The sequence below is a fragment of the Pan paniscus genome, chromosome 13 (genome assembly GCF_029289425.2).
Source record: "Pan paniscus chromosome 13, NHGRI_mPanPan1-v2.0_pri, whole genome shotgun sequence".
NCBI classification, from domain to species: Eukaryota; Metazoa; Chordata; class Mammalia; order Primates; family Hominidae; genus Pan; species Pan paniscus.
Genome location: NC_073262.2, coordinates 108,026,222 through 108,043,288, shown reverse-complemented (window position 1 = coordinate 108,043,288; position 17,067 = coordinate 108,026,222). Strand labels below are relative to the sequence as shown.

The 17,067-nt window shown below is 38.9% G+C and overlaps 1 protein-coding gene across 3 annotated transcripts in view; it reads right to left on the bottom strand.

The window, feature by feature from the left end:
* The window catches only part of PARD3B (par-3 family cell polarity regulator beta), a 1,074,947-nt gene that overhangs the window by 178,576 nt on the left and 879,304 nt on the right, over window positions 1-17,067 (bottom strand). For 2 of the 3 annotated variants that reach the window (XM_003820781.6, XM_008974231.5), the window contains one exon: window positions 1,243-1,545. The exons of the other annotated variant lie outside the window; for it this stretch is intronic. In XM_003820781.6, the coding sequence (XP_003820829.3) occupies window positions 1,243-1,545 (303 nt within the window). The remainder of the gene's footprint in view (window positions 1-1,242; window positions 1,546-17,067) is intronic. 3 annotated transcript variants of the gene reach the window in all.

Below are 17,067 nucleotides of genomic sequence, written 5' to 3'. Positions count from 1 at the left end.
CATAAAAATTTATATTTTCATTTTGTCCCAAAGAAAAACTTGACCATCTTTCTTTAATATTATCAACCTGGAAGCCTGACAGTAAGGATTAAAAATTGCTCCTTCCTTCCCACTTGGTTATTGGAAAGGCTCTGAAAGGTAATCAGTCTTTTGAAGCTACACTTTACAGTCTGCATAAAAATGCCATGATTTCCCTTCCTCTCCCCAACCTAATTGAAAGTGCATAATATCACCCAGCTGGGGAAATGTAAATGGTAAACATATGCAATATATCATGCCATCACACAAAGGCTGGTTACTAATAGGGACTGGGTGGTTGTCAGAACCCTAAGAAGTCTGGAAAACAAGTCTTTTCTTCATCCAGAATGAGAGCCCTCTGTGCCTGCTACCCTTCTTCCCCACCACCTCCCTCCAGACGTCAAGCTAGTCAGATTAGTCCAAGATCAGTCAACTCATTCCTTGCATGTGTAATTCCAAGGGTCACCTAACAATGTGTATCGACTAAAACTCTCTTACATCAGTCTTTCAAGACATTAAGCATTTTACTTTTGGCAGGAGGTGGGGTTGGAATCATCTTGTTTTCTACCTACTTCAGTTGTACTGACAGATAGTCCTATTATCTCTCTCCTTAGCTGCTAAACCTAAAGATCTGTGGACTTGTCACCTCTTATCTTTCTCTACTTCATCAAACTCCTATTGCCAAGATTATTTCTTTTTCTACCTCTGATCATCCATGAATATCTATACAGGGTCACCTTTCCCTTGAGTACAAAAACCCCATCTTACTTTTCAAAGGCCCCTGCTCCTCTGCAGCTTTCTGTAATTCCCACTTCAATTACACCTACTTGGAAGCTATCATCTTCTCTTTCCTGACTCTCCACCTCCATGTGCCATGCCATCTTCCTGAATAAATCTTTTACAACTGGTCTCTTAGGAGAAAGGACAATATTCGTTCAAAGTTTTCTTCATGAGATGTCTGTCACAATACTCCCTCAAAAATGGCTCCCTATTGCATCATGAACTCTGCTACTACTATTCATTCATGCCACCTTACAATTGGCTATTGTTTTATTTTTGATGGTGGATATCTTACAGGTCGGTCAAAGGATGGCACTTGTCTAGGGTACTGACTCGTTTCAGTTTTAATTGATTGAAGGAGATATTTTTTATCGGTTTCAGCAGTAGAGATGATTTGAAACATACTGAATTAAAGCTACATTTATCTTTCACTAAGTTTATTACCTGTCAGCTGGAACCAGTGGATGGTATGGCTTGTTGACCTTGGCATAGAGACCCTCTAAGTGGTCTCTTTCTGGAGACAGTGGATGGCCATCCCGAGGGTAACCAAATGGTCCAGCTCGAGGGGGAGATGGAGATCTAAAGACATTTGCTGATGTGCATGGTTCCCGAAAGTGGTTCACTCTGGCATAATTGGGGTCCATTTCATCATCATCCATATCATACACTGATCCAATTGCACCAGTAGCATAATCAAGAAGACCTCTTGCCTGCTTTTCCCTTAGCTCCTGATGTTTTGCTCCAATCCTGAAAAATACAGTACAGGTAGCAAAGATGTATGTGAGTTTCATATAATAATACAATGAAATACTCTCTTGAATTTATGTTAACTCTTCCTCGTCTCTTAGCTGTCATTCTCCTGTTTACTCAAGATCACAGCATGCAGAAATGCCAACAGCGGAGGAGCCAAGATGGCCGAATAGGAACAGCTCCGGTCTACAGCTCCCAGCGTGAGCGACGCAGAAGACGGGTGGTTTCTGCATTTCCATCTGAGGTACCGGGTTCATCTCACTAGGGAGTGCCAGACAGTGGGCGCAGGCCAGTGGGTGCGCGCACCGTGCGCGAGCCGAAGCAGGGCGAGGCATTGCCTCACCTGGGAAGCGCAACGGGTCAGGGAGTTCCCTTTCCGAGTCAAAGAAAGGGGTGACGGACGCACCTGGAAAACTCGGGTCACTCCCACCCGAATATTGCGCGTTTCAGACCGGCTTAAAAAACGGCGCACCACGAGACTATATCCCACACCTGGCTCGGAGGGTCCTACGCCCTCGGAATCTCGCTGATTGCTAGCACAGCAGTCTGAGATCAAACTGCAAGGCGGCAGCGAGGCTGGGGGAGGGGCGCCCGCCATTGCCCAGGCTTGCTTAGGTAAACAAAGCAGCCAGGAAGCTCGAACTGGGTGGAGCCCACCACAGCTCAAGGAGGCCTGCCTGCCTCTGTAGGCTCCACCTCTGGGGGCAGGGCACAGACAAACAAAAAGACAGCAGTAACCTCTGCAGACTTAAATGTCCCTGTCTGACAGCTTTGAAGAGAGCAGTGGTTCTCCCAGCACGCAGCTGGAGATCTGAGAACGGGCAGACTGCCTCCTCAAGTGGGTCCCTAACCCCTGACCCCCGAGCAGCCTAACTGGGAGGCACCCCCCAACAGGGGCACACTGACACCTCACACGGCAGGGTATTCCAACAGACCTGCAGCTGAGGGTCCTGTCTGTTAGAAGGAAAACTAACAAACAGAAAGGACATCCACACCGAAAACCCATCTGTACATCACCATCATCAAAGACCAAAAGTAGATAAAACCACAAAGATGGGGAGAAAACAGAACAGAAAAACAGGAAACTCTAAAATGCAGAGCGCCTCTCCTCCTCCAAAGGAACGCAGTTCCTCACCAGCAACGGAACAAAGCTGGATGGAGAATGATTTTGACGAGCTGAGAGAAGAAGGCTTCAGACGATCAAATTACTCTGAGCTACGGGAGGACATTCAAACCAAAGGCAAAGAAGTTGAAAACTTTGAAAAAAATTTAGAAGAATGTATAACTAGAATAACCAATACAGAGAAGTGCTTAAAGGAGCTGATGGAGCTGAAAACCAAGGCTCGAGAACTACGTGAAGAATGCAGAAGCCTCAGGAGCCGATGCGATCAACTGGAAGAAAGGGTATCAGCAATGGAAGATGAAATGAATGAAACTAAGCGAGAAGGGAAGTCTAGAGAAAAAAGAATAAAAAGAAATGAGCAAAGCCTCCAAGAAATATGGGACTATGTGAAAAGACCAAATCTACGTCTGATTGGTGTACCTGAAAGTGATGCGGAGAATGAAACCAAGTTGGAAAACACTCTGCAGGATATTATCCAGGAGAACTTCCCCAATCTAGCAAGGCAGGCCAACATTCAGATTCAGGAAATACAGAGAACACCACAAAGATACTCCTCGAGAAGAGCAACTCCAAGACACATAATTGTCAGATTCACCAAAGTTGAAATGAAGGAAAAAATGTTAAGGGCAGCCAGACAGAAAGGTCGGGTTACCCTCAAAGGGAAGCCCATCAGACTAACAGCGGATCTCTCGGCAGAAACCCTACAAGCCAGAAGAGAGTGGGGGCCAATATTCAACATTCTTAAAGAAAAGAATTTTCAACCCAGAATTTCATATCCAGCCAAACTAAGCTTCATAAGTGAAGGAGAAATAAAATACTTTACAGACAAGCAAATGCTGACCGATTTTGTCACCACCAGGCCTGCCCTAAAAGAGCTCCTGAAGGAAGCGCTAAATATGGAAAGGAACAACCGGTACCAGCCGCTGCAAAATCATGCCAAAATGTAAAGACCATCAAGACTAGGAAGAAACTGCATCAACTAACGAGCAAAATCACCAGCTAACATCATAATGGCAGGATCAAATTCACACATAACATTATTAACTTTAAATGTAAATGGACTAAATTCTCCAATTAAAAGACACAGACTGGCAAGTTGGATAAAGAGTCAAGACCCATCAGTGTGCTGTATTCAGGAAACCCATCTCACGTGCAGAGACACACATAGGCTCAAAATAAAAGGATGGAGGAAGATCTACCAAGCAAATGGAAAACAAAAAAAGGCAGGGGTTGCAATCCTAGTCTCTGATAAAACAGACTTTAAACCAACAAAGATCAAAAGAGACAAAGAAGGCCATTACATAATGGTAAAGGGATCAATTCAACAAGAGGAGCTAACTATCCTAAATATTTATGCACCCAATACAGGAGCACCCAGATTCATAAAGCAAGTCCTGAGTGACCTACAAAGAGACTTAGACTCCCACACATTAATAATGGGAGACTTTAACACCCCACTGTCAACATTAGACAGATCAACGAGACAGAAAGTCAACAAGGATACCCAGGAATTGAACTCAGCTCTGCACCAAGCGGACCTAATAGACATCTACAGAACTCTCCACCCCAAATCAACAGAATATACATTTTTTTCAGCACCACACCACACCTATTCCAAAATTGACCACATAGTTGGAAGTAAAGCTCTCCTCAGCAAATGTAAAAGAACAGAAATTATAACAAACTATCTCTCAGACCACAGTGCAATCAAACTAGAACTCAGGATTAAGAATCTCACTCAAAGCCGCTCAACTACATGGAAACTGAACAACCTGCTCCTGAATGACTGCTGGGTACATAACGAAATGAAGGCAGAAATAAAGATGTTCTTTGAAACCAACGAGAACAAAGACACAACATACCAGAATCTCTGGGACGCATTCAAAGCAGTGTGCAGAGGGAAATTTATAGCACTAAATGCCCACAAGAGAAAGCAGGAAAGATCCAAAATTGACACCCTAACATCACAATTAAAAGAACTAGAAAAGCAAGAGCAAACACATTCAAAAGCTAGCAGAAGGCAAGAAATAACTAAAATCAGAGCAGAACTGAAGGAAATAGAGACACAAAAAACCCTTCAAAAAATTAATGAATCCAGGAGCTGGTTTTTTGAAAGGATCAACAAAATTGATAGACCGCTAGCAAGACTAATAAAGAAAAAAAGAGAGAAGAATCAAATAGACGCAATAAAAAATGATAAAGGGGATATCACCACCGATCCCACAGAAATACAAACTACCATCAGAGAATACTACAAACACCTCTACGCAAATAAACTAGAAAATCTAGAAGAAATGGATACATTCCTCGACACATACACTCTCCCAAGACTAAACCAGGAAGAAGTTGAATCTCTGAATAGACCAATAACAGGAGCTGAAATTGTGGCAATAATCAATAGTTTACCAACCAAAAAGAGTCCAGGACCAGATGGATTCACAGCCGAATTCTACCAGAGGTACAAGGAGGAACTGGTACCATTCCTTCTGAAACTATTCCAATCAATAGAAAAAGAGGGAATCCTCCCTAACTCATTTTATGAGGCCAGCATCATTCTGATACCAAAGCCTGGCAGAGACACAACCAAAAAAGAGAATTTTAGACCAATATCCTTGATGAACATTGATGCAAAAATCCTCAATAAAATACTGGCAAACCGAATCCAGCAGCACATCAAAAAGCTTATCCACCATGATCAAGTGGGCTTCATCCCTGGGATGCAAGGCTGGTTCAACATACGCAAATCAATAAATGTAATCCAGCATATAAACAGAGCCAAAGACAAAAACCACATGATTATCTCAATAGATGCAGAAAAAGCCTTTGACAAAATTCAACAACCCTTCATGCTAAAAACTCTCAATAAATTAGGTATTGATGGGACATATTTCAAAATAATAAGAGCTATCTATGACAAACCCACAGCCAATATTATACTGAATGGGCAAAAACTGGAAGCATTCCCTTTGAAAACTGGCACAAGACAGGGATGCCCTCTCTCACCACTCCTATTCAACATAGTGTTGGAAGTTCTGGCCAGGGCAATCAGGCAGGAGAAGGAAATAAAGGGTATTCAATTAGGAAAAGAGGAAGTCAAATTGTCCCTGTTTGCAGACGACATGATTGTTTATCTAGAAAACCCCATCGTCTCAGCCCAAAATCTCCTTAAGCTGATAAGCAACTTCAGCAAAGTCTCAGGATACAAAATCAATGTACAAAAATCACAAGCATTCTTATACACCAACAACAGACAAACAGAGAGCCAAATCATGAGCGAACTCCCATTCACAATTGCTTCAAAGAGAATAAAATACCTAGGAATCCAACTTACAAGGGATGTGAAGCACCTCTTCAAGGAGAACTACAAACCACTGCTCAAGGAAATAAAAGAGGATACAAACAAATGGAAGAACATTCCCTGCTCATGGGTAGGAAGAATCAATATCGTGAAAATGGCCATACTGCCCAAGGTAATTTACAGATTCAATGCCATCCCCATCAAGCTACCAATGACTTTCTTCACAGAATTGGAAAAAACTACTTCAAAGTTCATATGGAACCAAAAGAGAGCCCGCATCGCCAAGTCAATCCTAAGCCAAAAGAACAAAGCTGGAGGCATCACACTACCTGACTTCAAACTATACTACAAGGCTACAGTAACCAAAACAGCATGGTACTGGTACCAAAACAGAAATATAGATCAATGGAACAGAACAGAGCCCTCAGAAATAACGCCGCTTACCTACAACTATCTGATCTTTGACAAACCTGAGAAAAACAAGCAATGGCGAAAGGATTCCCTATTTAATAAATGGTGCTGGGAAAACTGGCTAGCCATATGTAGAAAGCTGAAACTGGATCCCTTCCTTACACCTTATACAAAAATCAATTCAAGATGGATTAAAGATTTAAACGTTAGACCTAAAACCATAAAAACCCTAGAAGAAAACCTAGGCATTACCATTCAGGACATAGGCGTGGGCAAGGACTTCATGTCCAAAACACCAAAAGCAATGGCAACAAAAGACAAAATTGACAAATGGGATCTAATTAAACTAAAGAGCTTCTGCACAGCAAAAGAAACTACCATCAGAGTGAATAGGCAACCTACAACATGGGAGAAAATTTTCGCAACCTACTCATCTGACAAAGGGCTAATATCCAGAATCTACAGTGAACTCAAACAAATTTACAAGAAAAAAACAAACAACCCCATCAAAAAGTGGGCGAAGGACATGAACAGGCACTTCTCAAAAGAAGACATTTATGCAGCCAAAAAACACATGAAAAAATGCTCATCATCACTGGCCATCAGAGAAATGCAAATCAAAACCACTATGAGATATCATCTCACCCCAGTTAGAATGGCAATCATTAAAAAGTCAGGAAACAACAGGTGCTGGAGAGGATGTGGAGAAATAGGAACACTTTTACACTGTTGGTGGGACTGTAAACTAGTTCAACCATTGTGGAAGTCAGTGTGGCGATTCCTCAGGGATCTAGAACTAGAAATACCATTTGACCCAGCCATCCCATTACTGGGTATATACCCAAATGACTATAAATCATGCTGCTATAAAGACACATGCACACGTATGTTTATTGCGGCATTATTCACAATAGCAAAGACTTGGAACCAACCCAAATGTCCAACAATGATAGACTGGATTAAGAAAATGTGGCACATATACACCATGGAATACTATGCAGCCATAAAAAATGATGAGTTCATATCCTTTGTAGGGACATGGATGAAACTGGAAACCATCATTCTCAGTAAACTATCGCAAGAACAAAAAACCAAACACCGCATATTCTCACTCATAGGTGGGAATTGAACAATGAGATCACATGGACACAGGAAGGGGAATATCATACTCTGGGGACTGTGGTGGGGAGGGGGGAGGGGGGAGGGATAGCATTGGGAGATATACCTAATGCTAGATGACGAGTTAGTGGGTGCAGCGCACCAGCATGGCACATGTATACATATGTAACTAACCTGCACAATGTGCACATGTACCCTAAAACTTAAAGTATAATAAAAAAAAAAAAAAAAAAAAAAAAAGAAATGCCAACAGCATAAGAAGATTAATTTTATATATCTGATCTTTATTTGTTACAGGGTCTTTACTTTGATAGCAATGCTATGGGTATTTTGATATCTTGCCCACTGATGACTAGGCTGATAGTAGCTTCAGAGGCTGATTTCCATTCACATTCCCTCCCCACAGATGGCATGTGCTTGTGGGAACAGTGCATCTTTGGTTCGATATTATAGAAGCCTTTCTTGGGACAGGGATGCATGTTAACAAACCCATCAAAATCCTCTAGTTTTTCTACGACTTCAGTAATTTAGTGCCCTAGAGTTCCTGTGTATTCTTCTAAAGAAAGGAACTTGTGAAAATTGATTTAAATATGAAAAAGAAATACAGAGGCTTTCTGGTCACTAAAAGCAGTGGGATCAGGGATAATTTACAAGAGACTCTAAGTTTTTTGGTTATACAAATGGGGATTATTGTGTCTCATTATATAGGGGCTAGGGACAGAGTAAAATAGTGAAGAAATTAATAGGTTCCTGACAGAGATGAATTGGCACATATAAGTGAATTAAACACCATTACTGGCAGAACTCCACAGTGCTAAAGCCTTAAGTGATATTACAAAATGCTAGTGCTAATCAGTGCCACTGTGCAGTCTACTGGGAATGGAAGCAGAAAAATATACTTAGGTGGATTCCAAATCCATCTGAATTTTGAGAATTTGACATTTAATCTGGAAAGTGTTAGATCAGCTCTACTAAATTCTCAGTAATGTATTAAAATGGAAAGGTCACTATAGCCTCTTACTGGACAATGGTGATCTTGATGGTGTGAGGAGGTCTTCAGCACTAATGAGAAAAGAGTGTAAACCTTGTCACTGGACAAAGAAGGGGCACTGTGTACAAGAGGAGAGATAAGACGATGCTGGCTCAGGCGGCTAAAGAAAGTCAAGAAAAGATGGGACAAACTTGATGTCCTGGGCCCAGAGAATATAAGAGGGCTGTGGGCTAGAAGTGAATGATCTGTATATGACTGGAGACATACGGGAGGCCTGGACGAGTTAAAAAACAACTGAAACCCATCAGTATCTTCCCCCATTCAAACAAAAACAGCTGTTTTGCACATGGAAGCTAGTTTTATTTTGCAAAACATCAAATCATTTGTAAAAATCTTTAGAAGGCAGGATTTTCTGAGGTATTTTTCTCTTTTGGCAGAACAACATTTTTGTTTTTTATTTTTCTGAGTAAGGAGGAGAAAAGAAATTGGGCAATTTCAATTGGGAAGCAAAAAGCAAAAAACAAAACAAAAACAATAAGAAGGCATGAGACCAAGACCAAAACCAAAACAAAACCCCAGCACCTATCCTCAAGTTACAACAGATGAAAATAAATGCCAGGATATATTATTGCATATCTCTTTTGATTAGGCCAAACCTGTGCCCTACACAGAAGTAATTAGAAGAATTTATATTTTTGCATACGGCAACTTGAATTTCCAAGGGATTCTGAATTAAGATGAAAGGAAGATTACACAGTAGGGTACCCGTTAAGGGGCCTTGCCTATTCCCTTTCAATGCCTGTTAGTCCTAGATTCATGGATGCTTGTTTTAAGTAATTTTTGATAAAGAAGATAACCTGCTCCATTCTGCAACAAAACAATCTTTCCAGAGACAGTGCAGACTCGATTATCAGAGAATGCTTGCTGCACCCTGATGATAGGGATGGATTTCCATTGCAAATAGAGCAAAGGACATCAATAAAGTTAGGGGGTAGGATTCTGTGTGGTTGCTATCCCTCATAAGTGAGATGCCTTCAAGAGAAATCATTCAGCAGAAAGATGAATATCTCACAGCTGCCTCATGGGGCTATACTTGTGTGCATTAATGGAAGAGGAAAATACTAAGCTTGATTTTTAAAAATCACAGAAATAGAACACTGGTATCTGTGTTCCTTATTTCATCACTTCTTTCTTAGAGGTTTTCTCATTAATTAAACTTGCTGAGTACGTGGAGAATCTCAGATGAAAAGTACTACGTCTGTGCCAAGCAATATTTTGTCTTATATTTTTCCTTTCTGAAACAAAACCGTTTCTCTTTGATACTCTGCACCAGTGAGTGTTTCAGTAACTAATTTCATATTAATCATTCAACAGGTAAAATAGTAATTTCTCTGAACAATCATTATTATGTCATATATCAGGGTCCCTCCATGTTGAGGAGGACAAGGTAACCTCTGAAAAGGAGTGTATGGTGGCAGCAGAGACCAAGACGGAAGTGTCAAGGAAATTTTTTTTTTTGGTAGCTTTGACCCTCACCCCCACCCCCAATTCATTGAGAATTTTACTTGTTTATAGTCATTTCCACTTAGAGGTTTCCTTACCACTGGGAACTCAACCTGTTAAAATATTTATTTTTCAAAAGATACCCTTTTTTATTTGACGGTACTACCAGTTTCCCCATTCTTCTGAGCAAACTGCGTTTGAATTGTTTAAATCTCCTCTTTCTCTTTTCCTCTATGGGAACATTGCTGCTTCTTTTCTCCCTAACACCTCTTGGGTATCCTCTTTTATTTCCATTTCTTTCATCACAGTCTAATGTTCAGACTTTTATGTTGCCCAGATCTGCACCGTCCAATATAATGGCCATTAGCTGAGTGTGGCCCTATAAAATTAAATTTGAAATAATTCATATCAAATCAATTTCTCAGTTTCACAAACCACATTTCAAGTGCTCAGTAACTACATGTGGCTAGTAACTACTATATTGGACAACACAAATAGAGACTAATTCCATCATTGCAGAGCGTTCTGTTGGACTGTACTGGCCTAGATTATTCTGAGAGTTTTTGGTATGTCACCTCATCCCACTTTAATATATACCTTAAAAGGCTCTGGAATAATCTTTCTTAAAGAGTATTTCTGTCATATCTGTCAGATTGAGGATCTCTAATAAGAGATGATAATAAATGATGAAGTCAAGTAAGTGACTCTACTTCCCTCCCTGAAACTCTATATGAACAAACACTTGAGAAATTGGGAAGAAAATTCTATCTACAGTGGAATTAGAAAACGACCATAATCTCATGCCTTGCTATGAAACTTGGACTCAGCCCTAAAGGTGGAGTGCACCACCAGTTGATATATGGCCGCATCTCCAGCCATGTATACATTTCACTGAAAATAAGGAGGGAGTCTAGAGGGGTACAGTCAATAAACTTTAATATAGTCTAAGGATAGGAATAGGACCCTGGAATTGTACGGTAATTCTTTGTGGGGATCCAGCTTCAGAATGGAGGAGAGGCAGAGACAGAAGAGAGATATTTCCCCTGAGCAGGTCTGCCACCTTAAAAAAAAAAACTTCATGGAGGTGAAGTAGTGAGAAGAGAGAAGTATGAACCTGCTTTGTATCTGATAGGCAGAATTAGCAGAGTTATATAACCCAGACTCATCAAAATAGGACCAGTAATCTAGGTGACTTCACTAAGAAGTAGGCTGATCTCAGACTAGCTCTCCCAAAACAGAAAACCATAGAAAAGAAGCCCCCAGGGGCAGAGTACCCAGCAAATCCGGCAAAAGGGTATTTTGAGAGATCATGTAGAATTGAAGCTGCTGGTAACCTTAGATCACTATGCCCATGTTATTTAATACTATATTTTAGCACAGATTTTTTTTAAAGAAAATTAAAAAAAACTTCCGTAGAAGATAATATAAATTTAATGGTCATACTTAAATACAGTAAAAGAAAATGTTAGAGCTTATTGCATATAGTAAGCATAAGTGCTGTCTCAAGGAGGAAAATCAAGTAATCGACAAATGCAGGCAAACTCATGCTGGCCTCTAACACAAATAAAGACAAAAGAAAAACACTCTCAAACATTTGAAAACATAGAGGGAATATGGTACTTATTGACCCATCTTGAAAAACTTATTAATAATGGAAAACAGCAAACTAAGAACTGCATCAAAATGAAGAATTCAACATGGTTGCTACGGCGGTAATGTCTCCCAAAATTCATGTGTTGATATACAGTCTCCATTGTGGTAGTATTAAGAGGAGGTTTTGGGAAGTGACTAAGCCTTTTGGGAAGTGACTAAGCCATCGTGAAAAGATTAACATCTTATAAACGGGCTACAGAGCACTAGCTAAGGTCCCTCTTTGCTATTCCATTGTTCTGTTCTTCTGCCAAATGAGGAAACCTAGGCAGCACCATCTACGGGCAACAGGGCCTCACCAGACACTGAACCTGCTGGCACCTTGATCTTAGACTTCTCGGTCTCTTGAACTATGAGAAAATAAATTTCTGTCTTTATAAATTACCCTGTCTCAGGGTTTTGTTATAGCAGCAAAAATGGACTAAGATAATGGTGAAGCTGTGGAATAGCAGGTCTGGAGGTAAGCAATACATTCATTTAAATATAAAACTAAGACTAAATATCTGTGGGAACAATAATTACAGAAAAAATGTAAATATTATAAACTCTGATAATATAAAATATAAAAAAACTAATGAAAATCACAAGTTAATAAGGAAGTAATTTAGGAGAGAGTACCCTATCTTTATTTTCACCCTTCTTCATTTTCTCACTTTATAAAGCAGGCATCAGTAGTTACTGTCTAAAATTGATACATCAAGAAACAGAGGTTTGAATATATTAAATATAATTATAAAGAAACCACTAAAACCCAAATTTTCAGCAGGAGAGAAATACACAAAATAAACTCTTTACCATATAGCAGAAAATAAAAAAGAGATAGCAGTAAAAAAGAAAGTAACAAAAAAATAAGTTGACCAAATTTATGTTATGAAAATAAATGTAAATGGAATAAATTTCTTTATTATAATTAAAGGATCCCAGGTATCAAAAAGAAAAACACACGAAGTGCTATTATAATAGTAAAAGGTGGGAAACAGTCTAAATATGCATTAACAGGGGAATATAGAAAAGTATTATGCAGCTGTAGAACATAGGGTCATACTATTCCTATACTAAAAAGATGATGTATGTAAGGGTGAGGGTACTACACATATAAATATTTATATGATATATATCCTCACATATACATAGAAAATGTCTGGAAGAATACACAAAAAATTCCTAAGTGGTTGCATCTAGAGAGTGGAATTAGAGGTAGCCTTTATACCTTATGTGCTATTTGCATTTTCTATATTTTTAAGATAATTAAAAAAATTAATTTAACTTAATTTTCAGTACAGGGGGTATATGTGCAGGTATGGGTATACATGGGTATACTGCATAATGCTAAAGTTTGAGCTTTTAGTGAACGCATCATGCAAATAGTGAACATAATACTCAACAGGTAGTTTCTCAACTCTCACCCCCATCCCACCCTCCCCGAGAAAATTTTAAAAACTTAAAAAATATAAAAAATTTCCTAACAACTACAAGTTGTAGTGAATAAAAATGTTTTTGAAAACATTAAATACCCTGTACCAAAAGGCATCTTTATTTCTTGTAAACTTGATTTCTCATGATCCCTTTGTCAACTCAGTTATGACAATTTTCTTCAAATTATTGTTCACTGAACTTTTATTTGGTCTCTTTAAATCAACTGCTTTTCCTAATATTACTCATGTCCCATTAATCAAATATTTAACTCTAGTTTTCTCTGGCATAAGGACTTAACTTATTCACAAACAGCTCCACAATGACCTTAACAATTCTTTGTCTCCTCTTCAACTCATACATCCAGTAAATTCTCTATTAACATGAAACTGTTATATGTCACTTTGTAGAAAACAAAACCAATTAAAAATTTTTTATGATTTTTTCTAGACCTTCTGATTCCATGACTAGATTACGGGCTCCTTGAATGCGTCATGAGTGTTCTTCCTGCTAATATTTGGTTGACAGATTAATTTATTCAATATTTTACTGACATTATACTATATACTAGAAAAAAATAGTCTCTGACTTACTATCAAGGGAGACATAAACAAGTAATTATAATTCAATGAAAAAATAAATAATAACTAGAAATGCCTAATAGGCAAATGAAAAACGTATCATACATCATCAGGGAAATGCAAATTAAAACTACAATGAGATGTCCTTACTAAAGTGTAAAAGAATGACAAAAACAAATGTTGGAAAGGATATGGAGCATCCAGAACATTCACACACTGCTGGTGGAAGTATAAAATGGCATAATCCCTTTTGGAAAAGGTCTAGGAGTTCTTTCAAAACTAGACTTTCACTGATGTTAGGACCCAGTGATTCACCTCAGGTGAATTGAAAAAAGAAATGACGACATATGTTTACCAAAAATCCATGAAGAGTGTTCAGTAGCAGCTTTATTCATCATAGCAAAAATTAGACATAATTCAGCTGTTTATCACCAGGAGAATGGAAAATCAAACTACGGTTTATGCACACAACAGAAGATAAATCAGCAATAACAAGAAATAAACTACAAAAATAGCCAACAGCAGGGATGAATCTTAAAATTATCATCCTTAGTGAAAGAAGTTGGACAGAAAAAAGGATTTACTATATACTATATAATTCCATTTGTAAGCAATTCTAGATCAGGCTTTTACCTATGAATGGGAAAAAGTATGAGGGAACATCCATGGGTGCTAGAAATGTTCTGTAATTTGACATACATTCATTAAAAGAGAATAGAGAATATTATTCTGTTTTCAAAGATCTGAGCATTTCACTTTATGTAAATTATACCTCAATTTACCTTTTTTTTTTTTTTTTGACACAGAGTCTTGCTCTTGTTGCCCAGGCTGGAGCACAGTGGCGTGATCTCAGCTCACTGCAACCTCCACTGCCCGGGTTCAGGTGATTCTCCTGCCTCAGCCTCCTGTGTAGCTGGGATTACAGGTGCCTGTCACCATGCCTGGCTAATTTTGTACTTTTAGTAGAGAAGGGGTTTTGCCATATTGGCCAGGCTGGTCTCGAACTCCTGACCTCAGGTGATCCACCTGCCTCGGCCTCCCAAAGTGCTGGGATTATAGGCATGAGCCACCGTGCCCAGCCTATATCTCAATTTAAAAAGAAAACACAAAAAGAAAAGGCAAAAATGCTGATTATACTACTTATACCTTTTATAAACTAACAAATTTAGATTCATTATTTATAAATTGAGTTATATATAATTCTCTTTTAAATGCATTATCTAAAAGCAGTTATTATAACAAATTAACAGAATACAATTGCTGGGAAAATATTTAAATTACTTAAGCAAACACACCCCTTCTCAAGCAATCAAAACACTTCCAAAATTTTTTGAATGATGAATGCAGAAACTTGTAATAGATGTAAAACAAGCTGTCTAGTCTTTAGAGGAGGTATTTATGAATCAATAAGAATGATTTGTATTATCAACATCAAAGGCTGGCCTACAAATTGGTACTTTATGAAAAAATATGTTTTTAGTAAGTAGTATAGGGGAAAGTGAAACAGGAAGAGGTAGTAGGAGTTTTTGAAGGGAGTTTACATTATTAAATATATATTATTAAATACAGCAGCTACTAGCTACACATGGATACTGAACTCTTGAAGTGTGAGTAGTATGACTAAGGTACAAAATTTTAATTAATTAAAATTTAAATAAATTTATTTAAAGGCACTAAATTTATTTAAAGGAAAGGCACTACTGAAAATATAAAATAAAAGGCTTGAAGAAGAAGAAAAGAGTTAAACTATATAGATAACAGGAGAAGAGTGTTTCAGGTAGAGAGATAGCAGATATAAAGCCCCTGAGGCAGGCCTGTGCTAAAAACAGCAAGGCCGGTGTGAGGGAGTGAGAAGTTGGAGGAGGCCAGAGAGGAAGCAGGGACTTAGGGCAAACAGGGCTTGGAGGTCCATGGTAGAGTTCGGTTTTTACTCTCAGTGAGGTGGGAAGCAAACTAGAGGTTGCGAGCAGTGAAGTGATAGGCTCTGACTTACATGGTAAAGGGCTCTCTGACTGCTTTGTTGAGAACAGAGTGAAGTGGGCATTTCTGGGTGAGAGAAAAACTGTGGAGAACAGTTAGGGGGTTATTACAATAAGCCAGGTGAGGGAAGGTGGTGGTTGTCCATACATGTGTATCATTGGAGATGGTAAGAAGCAATTGGATCCATGAGCTAACAATAAAACTGGTTTAAAAACAAAATTCTGTAATTAAGACTGCCCTTCAAATGCCTCAAAATAGAAAAGTTTGCTACACACAAGAGCCCATCCTGTCCAGTATTTCATCTATCTAAAAAGATGAACTGACATCAATAATAATATTAGTGATATATTTTCTCATGATTATTTAACAGTTCTCATAATGTACAGAAGTCTTAACTTTAGAGGAGAAGCAGCTGAGATTAGAGAGGCTACACACTTTGCCTGACAGCTAACATTTACTAAATGGTAGGAATTGAATTACTGAATTCTGTTGAGGTGTTTGTCTTCAACATTAATGTTTCTTTCATTTATGTTAGATTATAAATAATCTAAACATGATCACATTTTAAAAATTGATGTGGCCAGTCGCGGTGGCTCACGTCTGTAATCCCAGGACTTTGGGAGGCCGAGGTGGGCAGATCACGAGGTCAGGAGATCGAGACCATCCTGGCCAATATAGTGAAACCCCGTCTCTACTAAAAATAGAAAAAATTAGCTGAGCGTGGTGGTAGACGCCTATAGTCCCAGCTACTCGGGAGGCTGAGGCAGGAGAATGGCAAGAACCGGGGAGGCAGAGCTTGCGGTGAGCAGAGATAGCGCCACTGCACTCAAGCCTGGACAACAGTGCAAGACTCTGTCTCAAAAAAAAAATTGATATAATGAAAACTTTCAGATATCCAAAAGTAGGAAATAGCACAATGAGCTCCCATATACGTTTCATTTCTGTATTCAATAATTATCAAGATTCAGGCTGGGCACAGTGGCTCATGCCTATAATCCCAGCAGTTTGGGAGGCAAAGATGGGCAGATCACTTGAGGTCAGGAGTTCAAGACCAGCCTGGCCAACATGGTGAAACCCCATCTCTACTAAAAACACAAAAATTAGCAGGGTGTGGTGGCACATGCCTATAATCCCAGCTACTTGGGAGGCTGAGGCACGGGACTTACTTGAACCTGGAAGGTGGAGGTTGCAGTGAGCCAAGATCGTGCCATTGCACCCAGCCTGGGCAACAGAGCAAGGCTCTGTCTCTAAATGAATAAATAAATAAAATCAAGATTCTGTCATATTTTAAATATATTTTTCTATTAATTTTTTACCAAGCATTTTGAAAGTAAATCCCCCGACATACTTCCAAAGGCATATCAAAATATCATGAATGTTTTATTATGCCATTATTTCACCTAAAAATTAACAATTATTCCTTGGTATCATCTAATACTTACTCCATAAA